Source organism: Dermacentor albipictus, chromosome 2, assembly GCF_038994185.2.
Source record: "Dermacentor albipictus isolate Rhodes 1998 colony chromosome 2, USDA_Dalb.pri_finalv2, whole genome shotgun sequence".
Lineage (NCBI taxonomy): Eukaryota > Metazoa > Arthropoda > Arachnida > Ixodida > Ixodidae > Dermacentor > Dermacentor albipictus.
In genome coordinates, this window is record NC_091822.1 from 21,848,173 (window position 1) to 21,864,414 (window position 16,242).

The 16,242-nt window shown below is 45.1% G+C and overlaps 1 protein-coding gene across 4 annotated transcripts in view; it reads right to left on the reverse strand.

Annotated features, from left to right (window-relative positions):
* The window catches only part of LOC135897947 (general transcription factor 3C polypeptide 3-like), a 291,263-nt gene that overhangs the window by 257,256 nt on the left and 17,765 nt on the right, over window positions 1–16,242 (reverse strand). For 2 of the 4 annotated variants that reach the window (XM_065426657.2, XM_065426655.2), the window contains exon 3: window positions 11,624–11,687. The exons of 1 other annotated variant lie outside the window; for it this stretch is intronic. In XM_065426657.2, the coding sequence (XP_065282729.1) occupies window positions 11,624–11,687 (64 nt within the window). The remainder of the gene's footprint in view (window positions 1–11,623; window positions 11,688–16,242) is intronic. One more of the 4 variants, XM_065426656.1, reaches the window with a different exon arrangement.

Below are 16,242 nucleotides of genomic sequence, written 5' to 3' on the forward strand. Positions count from 1 at the left end.
ATGGCCAGAGGTCACATCGTCGTGCATGGCTCTCAGTATGTCCGTTCGCAGATTCTGCGGCACCACCAGAAAGAAGCGTGCACCTTTAGCTGAATAATTGGTCTTGTAAAGCAGGCCGTCGCGGACACAAAATTGAACGGTGGCTCCAGGATGCGATGCGGCTACAAATAGAGGTTCCAAAGTAATATCATTTTCCTGCTCTGCTTTGAAAGTCGTCAAGTCTGGGAATGTAGAAGAAATGGGAGCAAAACAGTCATCAAAATTGTCTTCGTCACACTCCGTCGTCGTCAGAGGAAGGCGGGAGAGACAGTCCGCATCTGCATGGCGACGCCCAGACTTATAGGAAATAACGAAGTCGTACTCCTGCAGTCGAAGAGCCCAACATGCCAGTCGTCCACTCGGGTCACGGAGATTCACCAACCAGCATAACGCGTGGTGGTCAGTAACGATAGTGAACGGCCATCCGTAGATATAGGGCCGAAATTTGTGGACAGCAAAAACAGCTGCCAAACATTCTTGCTCGGTCACAGTGTAATTGCCTTCCGCCTTAGTCAAAGAGCGACTAGCATAAGCCTCAACGTGTTCAGCTCCGTGATGACGTTGCACTAGTACGGCACCGAGTACGGCACCGAAACATTCTTGCTCGGTCACAGTGTAATTGCCTTCTGCCTTAGTCAAAGAGCGACTAGCATAAGCCTCAACGTGTTCAGCTCCGTGATGACGTTGCACTAGTACGGCACCGATGCCGATGCCACTGGCATCCGCGTGCACTTCCGTAGGTGCGGATGCATCGAAGTGACGCAATATGGGCCCTGACGTTAGTAGAAATTTTAGCTGGCGGAACTCGTCGTCACAAGCCGATGTCCAGTTGAAAGGGACAGCTTTTTGGAGAAGAGAAGTTAGGGGGTACACCACATCGGCGAATCTTGGGACGAAGCGACGAAAGTACGAGCACAGGCCCAAGAAACTCCTCAACTCCCGCACTGACTTCGGTGCTTCAAAGGAGCTGACTGCATCAACCTTCCGTGGATTTGGCCTCACACCGTTTTCGTCGACCAGACGCCCAAATACTAACGTCTCGGTTTCCCCGAAACGACATTTCTTGGAATTTAGGATCAAGCTGGCTTGTTTGACACAATCCAGAACAAGACTGAGACGGCTGTTATGTTCACTTAATGTGCTGCCAAAAATCACGTCATCGAGGTAGCACAAACAAATTTCCCATTTAAGTCCTCGGAGGATAGTATCCATGATTCGTTCGAATGTTGCTGGCGCGTTACAAAAGCCGAACAGCATAACATTAAATTCATAAAAACCATCTGGTGTCACAAAGGCCGTTTTTTCCTTATCGTCTGGGTGCATGGGTATCTGCCAATACCCGATCGCAAATCCAGTGATGAAAAGTAGGCAGCGGAATGTAAACAATCGATGACATCATCAATTCTAGGAAGTGGATACACATCCTTTTTGGTGACTGCATTGTTTCCTGTAATCAACCCAAAACCGCCACGATCCATCCTTCTTCTTTACTAAGATTACTGGTGCTGCCCACGGACTAGAGGAATCTTGAACAACACTTTTCCGCAGCATGTCTTTCACCTGTTCAGCAATAACTGTCCTCTCTGATGAAGAAACGCGGTAAGGCTTTTGCCAAATGGGGTGCACAGATCCGGTGTCAATTCTGTGGCGAGCACGAGAGCATGGGAGTGAAGCCTGCTTGTCGCCTTGTGTGAAATCGAACACAGAAAGATGTGCCCACAAAACTTGTGCGAGAGCGCTGCGCTCGTGTGAGGGCAGTGCCTTGTTGATCATCCATAGGATCTGCTCTTCAGAAGTGCTTTGTTGAGGATCGCTAGTATGAGACTGCTCCTCCTCGCTTAGAACTGTAATGGAGCTGTAAGTAATCTCATCAAATTCAGCGAGCTTCATATCACGCGGAGGAACAGCAGGGACGCAAGAACAATTGAAAGCCCACAAATTTGAGGCGCCATTCACTACTCTCACGACAGAGCATGGTACAAGTACATCTTACTTTGCGCAACCCGACATAGGTGGCTGGACTTGCGCGTCAAACGATGAAAGGTCGGCAGCAGTGAAGTTGACAGGGATACGTGACAGCGACCAAGGCGGTAGCAGCAAATCGTTGGAAACAACACAATATTTTTTCACTGGTAAGGATGTGTCGGCAAGGGTGGCGAGAAGCGCGCTATTCAAAGTAATTTCGCCTGTGCCACAGTTAATGGATGCACCACAATCCTTAAGAAAGTCAATTCCGAGAATCACATCATGAGTGCACCGCGGTAGTACGAGAAATTCTGTTTTAAGGTCTTCTCCTCCGAACAAAACACTTGCAACACAAATACCAAGGGGAACTAGGCACTCTCCACTGACACCACAAAACGTCACATCACCATTCCACGGGAACATAACTTTCTGACCCAGCCTCTCTTTGAAAGTCACACTCATGACGGAAACGGTAGCACCAGTATCCACTAACGCTGTTGCACGTATACTATCAATTAACACACGCACTCTGTTCTTCACCATCACAATAGGCAGAGGAGTATTTCGCAGAGACGCAGACTGTCCGGCGACCTTACCTCCATCGGCCACGCCGGCTAGTTTCCTGACGGCGGTGGTGATACAGCACATCGCCGTGGTGACGGTGAACGGCATTGGCGACTGCTTGGGGGCGTCAGGCTGTGGTCTGAAGCTGGCGAGCCACTCCTACTATATTGACGGAAGGTATTCCGGCGTGGCGTGCCTGTGGTGTTTGCATTATCAGGGTCTGTCGGCCAACGGTCGTCATAACTGTCACGTTCAAAATTAGGCCAAGTTGGTGGTGGGCCGTATCTTGTCATCTTGTCGGCGACAAAAACGAGCAATGTGTCCTGAGGCGCCACAGCTGTAACACACAGGCGATGCGCGACTGACGTTGTAAACCTCGGGGTCAAACCTGGGATGCTGCAAATAATAAACGAGATCTTCCGAATCCCAATTCGTGGTGGTAGCTCGACGAGTTCGTTGATCGTGCATCATGTCGTCGGGAAGGTACGTCGGTGCTGTCGCATCTGATCGACTCGACACTCTGCAACGCCTAGCATGGCAGACAATGCGGACACAGCAGATGCATGTACTTGAGGTTGGTTGGGAGCGCAGCCAAGCTGTCCGACATCCGCCCCTTTGGTGTGTATTTCAAGTTCTTCACGGACAATTTGCCTTATAGTTGCCGCAAGGTCAAATTGAAAACTGTAGTTGTCATTGTCTTCAACGCTTGCCACCGTTGTGACATTTGTTAACCTGTCGAACTTTGGCATGATACGGCGCAGCTTCAAGGCCTCAAATGTGCGGCAATGCTTGATGAGGTCGGCGACCGAGGCAAGACTCCTTTCCGATTAAATAATTGTACACATCCTCAGCTATGCCAATGAGAAGGTGTCCAACCTTGTCCTCTTCGGACATTCGAGGTTTGACCGTTCTGCAAAGCTTCAGGATTGCCTCTATATACGTAGTACAGGTCTCACCTGGGACTTGAGCGCGCTGAAGCAATGTCTGCTTCGCCCGCTTCCTTTTCGTGGTGGAATCGCCGAAGCACTCTGTAAGGTGAGTAACGAAGCTGCCCCACGTTGTGCAGATATCTTCATGGTTCTCGAACAACACTAGCGCAGTGTCTGTGAGGAACAGAACCACAATGTCGAGCTGAGCCGTGGAGTTCCAGCCGTTGTACTTGCTCAGACGCTTGTAGTGGGTGAGCCATTCCTCCACGACCTCGCCAAATTTTTCTGAGAAAGGGCGGGGCTCCATCTGATGCATCCAGGCGACAGTTGTTCACACTGGAGCTGCCAGAGAAGGCTGTTGGTCACCGCTGTGGGACATCGGGATCTCAAGTGGTGTTGGGGCAGTCGAGCGAGGCGTCGGCTCCGACGTGGTACTTGCTGCAGCAGCTCCGTCGTCTTGGTCAAAGTACCCCGCACCTCCACTACAAAACTGTTACGGTTAATGTTAATCCGGCTTTATTTAAGGGACGAGATTGATGGTGAAGTCAAGATGGCATCCCGAGGCTGCACCAGCTAACATCTTCTTCCTCTTCTGCTCGCCCGGCTCAGGCCGTAGCAACATCATTGATAATCAATTTGCATAACTTTACAAGGCACACGTATAGCATAACCTTAGGCTAAATCATAAAGTATAACCATAAGCTGAACCGTCAGCAGATTCATAACTTAAACCTTAAGCATATCCAAGGCTAAATCATAAAGCATAACCATAAGCTAAACCGTAAGCATAACCATAGGCTAAATCATAAAGCATAACCATAAGCTAAACCGTAAGCATAACCATAGGCTAAATCATAAAGCATAACCATAAGCTAAACCATAAGCATCACCAAACCTTTTCGCTTCGAGATATCCAGGATTGACCTTAGATAAGCCCCAGCCAATTTTTTTTAATTTTCTACTTCGTTACGAGAGCGACACAGAAGATGAACATTCTCCGAATTATTTGAGAGGAAACGTCAGCATGAGTACGTCGAGTTAATGGTACACATTCAATTCGGTCATGGCTATCAAACGATACAATAAAGGTTGATTTGATGGTAATCATTAGGCCCTCGCCGGGAGGCTTCGGCCGCTAGCGAATACGATTCACTAGTCTACTGCGATATCCGCAGCCTCCAATCAAAGACCTTGTCATCAGTACCGCTAAAACAGTCATGAATACCATTTAATTGCATAACTAATATGGTCAACCCACTAGTGATCACAAGTGAAATACAATGCGCAGTTCGGGGTTCTTGGTGTTTCGTGCAACATGACGTCATATACATCCAATGAAATGCGATGAAACGAGTGACTCACTATGCCTACTATAAACTGGTATACTTGAGTCACTGGTGAATATTATTCACCTATTTTACTATCCCTGAGGCTGCTTTCCCTCGTGAGTGCTGTCAGTACTATCAATGAAGCTGTAGCACGATGAGTACTTTTGCATTACCACTGCCAACTGATACCGCCGAGTTTTTAGTCATCCCTAGTGATGCGCTCACCGCGATGTTCTCGAATTTTCATGCAGAATAGCGTGATAGATATGAAATGAAATGTAATTCAGACAGCTTTCACTAACTATAATTTGATAACTATAGGAAATACTAAGATTGATTGACTCTAGTAATGAAGAATCACTTTGTGTAGCTTGATGGTCAGAGCCATCATTCATGCATGCCGTGAATGGTATAAATGAAAGTGTCAATAAATGAGAGTTTTAATCAGTCAACATTGCTAATTTACATCGCAGAGCCATTAATGATCACTAGCGATAAGCTCTGTTCGGTGTTCTTGCACTTTTATGCTGCATAGCGTCATGCATGTCAAATGGTAATTCAAACTATGATTCGAGATTAATAACATGGAGATGATAAGAATTAGTCACTAGTAATCACGAATCACTTAGTTATGATAGTGGTAGCCACCATTCGTTCATTTTGCCACAGGTATTGAATGTGTTCCCCTAATTACTTTCCTCGGAGATTGCTGATGCGATCGAATTACTGGTGGTCAATGGTGACTACGTTCACTTTAATTTTCTCGACTACTCACAAATCACAGCTTCATGGACATAAAATGAAACATTGCTCAAAAGGTGATTAAGTTAGGACAATCATGAAATGAGGAGTTTGAGCCAGTAGTAAATATCAATAACTTTTTACCATTACAACGTCTACTTGTATGCGCTGCAATTGAGTAAAGTTTCAATAAACCAATAAACCAACAGGAAAAGTATTACTGGCCACGCCTGACTGCTACTGCTGCCGCCTGTTAAGTCAAGACATGCCAAGACTGTCAGAAATGCAAGCCACCACCGACAAGGCCAACAGGATTACTACAGCCAATCGAGCCTCCTTGCTGACCATTTCAGCAGATCAGGATGGACATGCTGGGACCCTTTCCGACGTCAATCAATCAATCAATCAATCAATCAATCAATCAATCAATCAATCAATCAATCAATCAATCATTTTTATTTCAGTATCAAAGACACTTGGTGGGTACAGACAAAATGCCATTCATCAGGCTTGACGAGGTCTGCATCCCCGAATACTGGCAGACAAGGCACATAACAAATACCAACATAAACAACATAAACGCCAACATAAATAAACCGAACAGTGTACAGAAGTCAGGTGTATTTTTTTTATGGTCTTAAATCAGCTGCTATTGTCATAAATAGTAGTAAAAGAAGCATACCAGCAAATCATTGTGTAGAAACAAATAATAAAGTAAAAAAGAAATACACTTGAACACACGACAGGGTCGCATGAGTACATGAATATTACATGAGATTACACATTCTATTGCGAAAGCAAAATGCACCGATAAATAGAATGTTACAGCAAAGCAAAGAAGGCAATTAGGTGTGGCATTGTGTTACATTTGGAACTCTGAATTATTAAGCAGCGCAGGTAACTGGTATTTTAACATCTGAGTGCCGTACATCGTACGTGTTCTAGGCACCTTTCAAAGCTCACGCATTCTCAATGTACGGGCATGCTCAAGCCAGGGTAGTCCGGACAATTCAGTAAGAAATGAATTGTTATTTTTCACTTCCATTTTGTAGCGTTTATTTAACATTATAGGGTAAAGCTCATTTACTGCTAATTTATTTAGGGCCTTAAAGATTGGTTCCGTGTGTGTGTTGTATGCTGCATTAACGATGTTGCGAAGGGCTTTCTTTTGAAGTTTATGTAGTTTCTGAGTGTTTGTTTGTGTTGTCGTGCCTCAAACTAAATAGCAGTACAATAATTTTGACAAAAACAGGGATTTGTAAATTAACAATTTTATATACTGAGGCAAGGTATGGCGATAATTGCACAAAACCCCTACAGTTTTTGAAAGTTTATTTAATGTTTCATTTACCTGAACTGTCCACGTCATGTGATCTTCAAAAACGATGCCAAGACTTTTAGCTTTGCACGATATTGGTATACTTGATGACCCAATTTTTAGACTGCTGGTTATATTGAGTGCTTTGTGCTGAGGGCGAAATAAAACTGCTTTCGTCTTTGCAGCATTTAAGTTTAATGAGTTAACGACACTCCAAGCGTGAAGTTTATTTAACACCACGTTGCCTTTTTCTATGAGGCTAGACGGATCACACCCTGTTATGAAAATACTTGTATCGTCTGTGTATATAATAAATTTTGTGTTACTGTCTATGTTTACTATATCGTTCACATATATGTTGAAGAGTAACGGGCCTAAGATATTGCCTTGATACGTCAGCATCCGGAAATAAGTGGATCGTCGTGGCAAGGGAGTACGTAACCCGCTTCGCTGCAACGGAAGCTCTGCCGAAAGGTAGGGCAACCCAAGTAATTCTTCGTCGAGAACCTCCTGCTGCGAGATGGCGCCCCAGAAGTCCTCATCATCGGCAGAGGAACGGCTTGTGCAGCAGAGCTCACCCAAGCCATTCTGCAATACAGCGAGACAAGCCACAGGAGGACAACTGCCTTCCACCGACAAGCGAATGGTCTTATGGAGCGCCTGAATAAGACCCTCGCCGACATGCTAGCTATGTACGTCGACATTGAACACAAGAACTGGGATGCCATCCTGCTGTACAGAACCTTCACTTACAAAACGGCGGTGCAAGAAACAACACAGATTTCACCATTCAAGCTGGTTTATGGCAGGAACCCGACGACGACTCTCAACACCATGCTGCCGCACGTCACTGACGAGGAGAATCTTGACAATGCCACCAATCTCCAGCGCGCCGAAGAAGCCCAACAGCTTGCCCGCCTGTCAATCAAGAACCAGCTGACGGACAACTGACACTACAACCTTCAACAATGCTACGTCAAGTACCAGCCCGGCGACCGTGTTTGGGTTTAGACCCCAATACACCAACAAGGACTTAGCGTGAAGCTTTTACACTGCTATTTCGGACCCTGCAAGATCATCCGATGCATTGGCACACTCGACTATGAGGTTGTACCAGACAGCATTTTGCTATCACAGCGGCGCCACTCACAAACTGAAATAGGAGATGTTGTGCGACTTAAGTCGTTCTACCAGTGCTAGTGAACTTTGGGAATTTGTGTAGCTGACCTTTGGACTATGTTTTTGTTGGACTGTGTTGCTTTGGACTTTGTTTCTTTGATAAGTGTCCTTTTGTGTTCCGCTTTTCTGTCGTGTTTGTGGCAACAAAACAATGCTTTTTGGGGGAGGGGGGGGGGGCATTGACACATGGACTTGTTTGTCCTTTTCAGGTGAGCGCTTTCCCCTGTCTAACAAATGTTATCGCTCAGCGCAGGACACGCCTGCATGTATCGGAAGTTTCTGAAATGTTATCGATGGTTTTATCCGCTGTCTGTTGTCAGTGAACCTTGTGTAATCTGATTGCATGTATGCACAACACGAATGGTGTAGTACTTTCTGGAAAACACGTGGGTACCAGCAATTACTCTGGAACATTCGATGACTTGTGTATAAACACCGACGCACTTGACCAGCAGATCAAATTTTCACCAGCCATGTTCACCGGCCGTGTTCGTCGCTATTGCTGCACTTTGAGTGTAACTTGCTTTTGTGGGCACAAATTCGCTCAATAAAAAGTCAGTTTTGTCATTCACAGTTTTACAGTTGTATTATTCACCGTCACTACTACATGACAATATTGTATAGCGTAAGTGTTCGAACACATGTGCATTGTTTGTTTAGAGTTGTTTTGTGTGATGTTTGTTTTTCAATTATAAATGTTCGTTTTACATATGTGACTTGTCTCCATCTATCTCTCGTTTGCCAGAATTTGTAACAGATATCCATCCCCAAAACCTGCTGAAGACTGCATTGGAATTCCATTCTGAATTGCTAGAGAGGCGCTACAGAGAAAAATTTAACTGAAACATCAATATATTTGCAGCACATTCTGGCTGTTGACCAGGCATATCACAGCAGGGACCAAATGCCCATTGTACATTAGATGGAACGAAAGTCAGGTGAGTTGACAGAAATTCATGTTACTACTGCATGAAAAAAAAGGGGGACAAGAGAGGAAGCATGTGTGCTGTGCATGTGTTGTTTGCTTTGCCCTAGTCCCAGATTTATTTTATTTTTTTGTACAGTAATAACCTGGATGAATGGATGTTATGAGCGCCCCCTTTGGAACGAGGCGATGGGTTGTGCCACCAAGCTCTTGCTATTATACTGCCTAATGTCCTACCTAGGTTAAAAAAAGAAAAAAAAGAACACTATGAACTCCCACAACCAAATTTTCTAATCCCCTATTGCGAACTGTGCTTATGTAAGCCTCCATTTTTTCACGTTTCCCTACTTTTTTTCCATCAATCCTCCAATTGCCTCTTACTAATCCCTATTGCGCACGTTTACTTTTCCACTGCTCTTGCTGAACCCAAGGGCTTCAAGGAGGGGCAGACTTCTTCACATTCTAATAAAACATGCTCTATCGTTTCCCTAGCTTTACCACAGCAAGCACACGGTTCTTCTTCCTTCTTATATCTCGCTTTATAGGTGCGTGTTCTAAGGCATCCCGATCTCGCTTCGAAAAGTAATGAGCTTCCCTTTGAGTTATCATAAATTGTTTCTTTCCCGATTTCGTTTTTTCCTCTTAAATAGTTACTCATGGCAGGTTTCTTTTCCATTGCCACCACCCATGAGATTATTTCAGCCTCTATGGCTTTCTGCTTGACGTTCTTTGTTGCTGTGTTGCCCACCATACAGGCTGGATACCTGCTGGTAAGCTTCCTAGTTCTTTTCCTTCACTGTGAATCAATGTTTTTCCTGTACAGGCACTTCAACACTCTCCCAGCCCATTTAATTTCTTCCATATTCCTCAGCCGTTCTTCATACTCAATTTTACTGCGAGCTTCCCTGACTTCAAAACTAGTCCAGCCCATACCACCCTGCACAGCTTCATTTGTAGTCTTCCCGTGAGTGCCCAATGCGAGGCATCCCACTGACCTTTGGTTCCCATCGAGTCCTGATTGCACCCCTGATTTAAAGCAAACAAATGCATTTCCAAAAGTAAGTCCTGGAACCATTACACCTTTCCACATACCTCGGAGGAACATGAGGCAGTTGCACAGTGCCCCCTATGGCTTGGCACATGAAGCAGGTCCAAAATAGGTGCACAGCTGACTCAGCCATGTTTGGCCCAAATGTTAGAACTTGTTTAGTTCCAAATGTTAAAGAGGGGCTGCTGAAGCAAGAAGCTTGGCCTAGTTGATTCATAATTCAGAAACAGTGCTAAAACACGCACATGGAACTTTAGGGTACTATCTGTTTCAAATTAAAAAGGATGCCAGCCACAAAATAGTTACAAAGGAATTGTTGGTAGGCAAGTCAGGTGTGCTGTGCATTAAAACAGACCCAAACACACATGCATGCACAAACACACAAAAGAATAACACACAAGCACCACTAGGCACTGTTCTATGAAAGAAAGGCGTCGGACGAATGAATATATTTTATGTTTGTGTTTTTCAAGCTTGGATGGTTATACATAGCTTGAACATTGTGATATGTTATTCTTTGCGACTAATGCTATTCGCTATTTTCATTAGGCCTGTGTGTCAAAGTCTATCTCCATGGAACACAAAGAGAGTAATGTGTTGCTCTCTTTGATAGCAAGCACCCCTTCCCTTTCCATCTTCGTTTCACAAATCCTACCACTGACCACCAATCGCCTTCAACCACGAAAACAAACACCACGTAGAACATGATCCCTGGTCATCCCTCCTGCATGGAATGCTAGAAGATGTCTCTCCAGGCTCCGTTTGGTTGCTATACCCAGAAGCACAGCTACGAGGCGTGATGCTGAGGTAATCTCTGGAGCCTGTGTTTGAAAGCGTTCAACAAAGTGACAGTGTTGCTAAAAGTCTGTACACCACACTGCATGTTTAATGTGCATACAATGAAGATGCTTGGAAGGGATTTGGTAGCAAAAGGTCAAGTAACAGAAGTGAGCCAATTAACGTGGTGGCAGCAAGCATAACACAAAATGCAATACTCTGAAATTTTTTTCCAGTGATTTCCAGCGTACCCTCAGGCGGTCGTTAATTAATGCATCTGCTTGTTTGTCCTACATAGGACCTCCTGCTGCCGAGAAGTATTTTGTGCACCACCTCCAAGGCACAAGGCACAAAACCGACAAGAAGGGAAGACACAAAAAGAAACATGCCAAGCTGTTTGTGCCTTGAACTATACAGGCATACTACAAACAATAGTTATCCAAGGCTTTTGTATGCAGTTTAAGGGGGCACCACAAAAATTATCAAGGCCCTTTTGCTGTGTTTGCACAGGTGGCAGTGCATACCACAAAACAAGAAATGTCATTGCCTGTTGAGGCATGCTGATGATATGAGATAGGAGTGCAACCAAATATAATGAGCCTACGATTTACTGAAAGCAGCAGGATGGTCACACATAACAGGTTATAGGAACATGCACAACAGTACCAATGCTGGTAGCACCACCTTGAAGCACAGAGCCAGGACACAGGTTACGCATCATCATTAGGGTGCAGCTCCTTTTCACACACAAGAATGTGTCGCTACACCAGCTCAGGCAATGGGCAATAAGCTTGATGGTGCAGAGCTCACCATTGATGTACTTGGTGGTGAGCATGGAACGCAACTCCTCAGCATCCTGTGCATTCTTCTCCTGCTGGACAGAGAAGGTACCTTTAGAATGTGCCCAAATTGCACTTTGGTTTCACATGATGGGACATCCTATATGCTATGAGAGTAGTGGGTGCCCACCCTATATTCTTTAATGTGCACCTAAATCTAAAAACATCTAAGCATAAATCTTAATCAAAGAATGCATTTTTTGCATTCCATAACTTTAAAAAATGCGAAAGAGAATCCAACCACCATTGAGCTAATCTGGCGGGTCTCAAGTTAAACAGCTGGGTATACCAGAAGTGCCAGCTCATTTCTTGTGCATCAACTAGTAAGTGAAAGGGTCGACAGTATTCTGAGGGCAAGAATAGCAGACAGTTGTTAAGTGCTGCATGTTGATAACGAAACTCAGAATATGCTCCTAGTACAGTTAGAAACTAACTGCAGAAACTGTATATCAAGTGCTGTATGTATTATAGATAATCCCTTTAACCTTTTCAGGGTCAATGACGTAAATATACGGCGCCGCGAACAAAATCAACATGGTCAATGCCGTATATTTACGCCGCCGTCTGTACGTTTAAAAAGCGTGCCGATTTCCTAACTTTTTCTTTTCTGTCATGTGCTGCCACTATGTGGGAATACAGGGAATTTTTTTCACGCGCTTCCCTTACTGTTTTTGTTGCATGGTTTGTTTTAGAGCTAGTTCACTCCCGCGCATCTATATACTACCCCTATATACTATATATCTATATACCGCATGTCTATCTACTACCCGTATTGGCGCGGGCGTGGGCGGGCGGCGGTTTGGGTTTTGTTCCGCGGGCGCTTTCGGCTTCTTGCGCTTGCAAAACTGATGGCTATCTCATTACTAATTGCTCAAAGGGTGACCGCTTGTCTCTCGCACGTTTAGCACTCACAGGGGTGCGCATAGGAAGGATGCTGCCGTGCATGCTTTCGTTGCCTTATTTTTGTGGGGGGGGGGGGGAGACTCGCGAAAACTAATTGCCTTTGGTTGGCGATAAGATGAAGATTAGCAGAAGTCTGTCACACATTTTGCTTTTCTGACGGGCCCACAACCACACAGTTTTCTTGAGTGCGTGCACCTACGCAGTTCGATTACGCTATGGATGTACATATTAGTGTAAGAGCAGGAATATTTGAGTGTTACAAAATATTCTCCTGTGCGCATTTTCAAAGCCTTGAACTATGTGTATAACAATGCATCAAATTTTTAATTCTTATAAGTTTATTTACTTTCTTTATTGTTGCTATTCATGAATGAAGAGTACATATATACCAATGCAAAATATTTTTCTCCCACTTTACGGTCACCCTAGAAAAATTACGGTAAATTTTTTCGAATTCAGTCCCTCAGAAGAATTAGAATCTGCAATAAAAAGAATCGACCTTGGGCGGTTGCATATGGCGAAAAAAATCGACCCTCAAAGGGTTCAAAGTTTCTGAAAAGTCTGCACAGACCCCAAATGTTAAGGCTTTACTTTCCATAAATTCTATGAGAAACTTATTTCACTCTATGGCATGAACACAAGAGAAACAGTCCGAGCAGACAACACACAACAAGTTTCATTTGGCAAAATGTGTGAAATATATGCAGTATACTCTTGTTAATTTGACTAACTCGACATTTCAGTTAATATTACCTCAACTGAAAGTCCTGGCAAGCACCCATACATTTCCCTGGACTAAAGCATTCGGTATTTCAAAGTGGCCCTGATCAGATTATTCAAACTTGACTGATCAGCACTTACACATGTGACTCCAATGTTGACCCCATTCGTAAACACAATGGCAGCAGTGTCTATCTCGGTGGTGCTAGAGGACAGCGAATGCGTCAAGCACACTTCAGGTCCCACCAAAAAAGCCCATTTTCAGCATGTCATTAAGGAAGAAAGCACAATCAAGATGGAAGTAGCGCAACAAAACTGCACACAGGAACGAAGAAAGGTCCCACACAAAGTGGCACACTTTTAACTGAGGTTTAGTGGGAAAACGCAAAGCTTAAATATTGAACGGAACAGGTGTAAGAATCATGAATGAAAAAAGTCGCTGTTTCGACCAAAAGGCGAAGCATCGATTGTGATAGCAAATTAGTGAACAGTAAGGAGCATGAAGAATAGTAGTTTTATCAGCCATATAAACCTGTAAACATAGCCTTACTAACAGAATTAACAAGTATGGTGCCGCGCATGCAAAAGCAAACATGAACACATCTCACTCGATGATCGCGGAAACTTGCTGTCAAAACACTGGAGTGAGGAAGCATGGCAGCAGCACCGAGTGAATTGACCTTGTTGCATCTCGCATCAACATAAACTAAGCCACGGAAACACAGCATGCGGTGAACTCCGGCCCCATCCCGTTGCTGATGGCTTTCAATATACAGTAGCCAGGGCGTGCGCGTGCGACCGCCCGGGCCACCTGGAGTAGAATGCACCCCCCTCCCTAACCATCCCCCTGGAGCCTTGCGCACAATGGAAGATGGCCCACTGCCTTTCAGCTTCCCTCCCTTGCATGCTTTCAATTGCACATACAGCATACAGTGTGCGGCAACAATATTTTTGCCCTTGGTCATTATACGGAACCTCATGGTGGTGGTAGAAATGTACTTGGAGTATCCATATATTTGCTATAACAATAAAAACATTATCATGGGATGTAAATGACACATTTTTTGACCAAGCACGAGATACGAGGTTTGTACAGCTGTTAAACATGCACAGGCGCAGACATCAAAGAAAGTATGCCAGATGAAACACTTAAGAAATTTGTTGCTTGTAAGCATGGAGTAGTGTATAAGATATCAATGACATGTGGCAGATGCTAGATCGGCCAAACTGGACGTTCTCTAAACATGCGTCTGCAAGAACATAGCTGTTCATCACTTTGTCTCCCTTGTTCCTATTTAGTCTAGAGCTCCACCATGCACAGATGCCAGCCACTGACTGAAAGGACCACTGGGTTCTATCAGCATCATGATTTGTCCACTATGGAGATAGCCGAAGCATGTTTCATACACTGTCTTACTGGCAACACAAGCATCAGCCAGGCGTCTGTATCTTTGCTGAAAGAAGAGATTAATTTCATTGACACCCCATGGTAATAATTTTCCTTATGGTTTTTCTGCCTGTTAAATAGTGCTTTCACCAAGAAGCGAAATTTAAGCATTAGGCTCCAAGGAGTTCCGAAAGATCGTAAGAACCGTCGTACGCGAAGAACTGTGCAGGATGTTCCCTTCGGTGCAGCCTTAAGTAGCATCCATTGATGACATCGTCCGAAAGCAGATTCAGCAGTCGCTTGGAGTCCCCTGAATCGCCGTGGCCTCAGCCATAAGGGATGACCTACGCCGCCGTAGTTTGCCGTCATGTTGACCCCTATGCGCCCGCGCCAGGGCCCAGTAACGCTACAGTTCCACTGTTTGCCGCTGCAGCCACCAGCGCACCCTCCCGTCGCCCAGCGCAGCTACCCAAGGAATGATGTGCTCCACACTACCGCCCGCTCTGCTACCACTGCGGAGAAGCGGGCCAAATCTACTGCCAGTGCCCATAACTGCGATTTGGGACTGCAAGGCTTTGCTGTCAATGCACTGCATCCACAGCTTGGAGAACGGCTTCAAGATATCGCCGACTACCTCGCCGAAACACAGTGAAGACCTCGCTTTGTTCGCATTCACCATCACCAGGACACTACCTGTTGCTGTGGCACCAATCGGACAAAGGACCAGCTCGTGGCTGGTCCATAAACCCATATCCAGAAAACTAAAAGCAGCAACCGGTGGAGGTGCAGTTGCTGTACATCAAAATACCGAAAATCCTCCGCCACCACTGCCGCCACCACTTCAAGATATATCTCAACGACGTAGGAATGACAGGCTGCCATCCCGATAGAGCCTCGAAGCCAAGGACATGCCGACAAAAGGTCTGACCATGAGACGTACCAGCTACACAACAACGTGATCCAGCCATGGTGTGCTGCCACGACCCAATCGCAATGCAAGACGAAGAACCACCAACCTCGACGTGTTTCTCAACAGACATACCGTCGCCGCTCTAGTAGATACAGGAGCCGATCACTTTGTCATCAGTGGACCTTTTGCCGTCAGGCTGAAGAAAGTCAAGACTACATGAAAGTCATCAAAACTAAAAGCTGGGCGAGTTGGTGTTTGTCGTTTCTGTCTTTCTTTTGTGCAGTTTTTTGTTACATGGAATGGCCCTCCTATCCAGACGGTTGGAGGACACCTTATAATGCCGACTGGAAGCTGCACAGCAAGAGTTACAGTGTGTAACCGGACTTACACTGTGACCTTCATTATCCTTCAAGAGTGCTCCCACAATGCAATTCTTGGCATGGACTTTCTTAATCAACACAGCACAATGATCAATCTGAAGTCGAAATCGATTATACTGTGCGAAGGCCAAGGGATGCTGAGGGAGAGATCTCGCAGTCACCATGGTTTGAGTGTGCTCAAAGATCAAGTTAGCATCCCGCCTTGCTTAAGCATTGTCATTTCTGTTAGCACCAAAACACCTGCAGATGTAGAAGGTGTCAATGAGGGCAACCAACGTCTATTGCTCGTC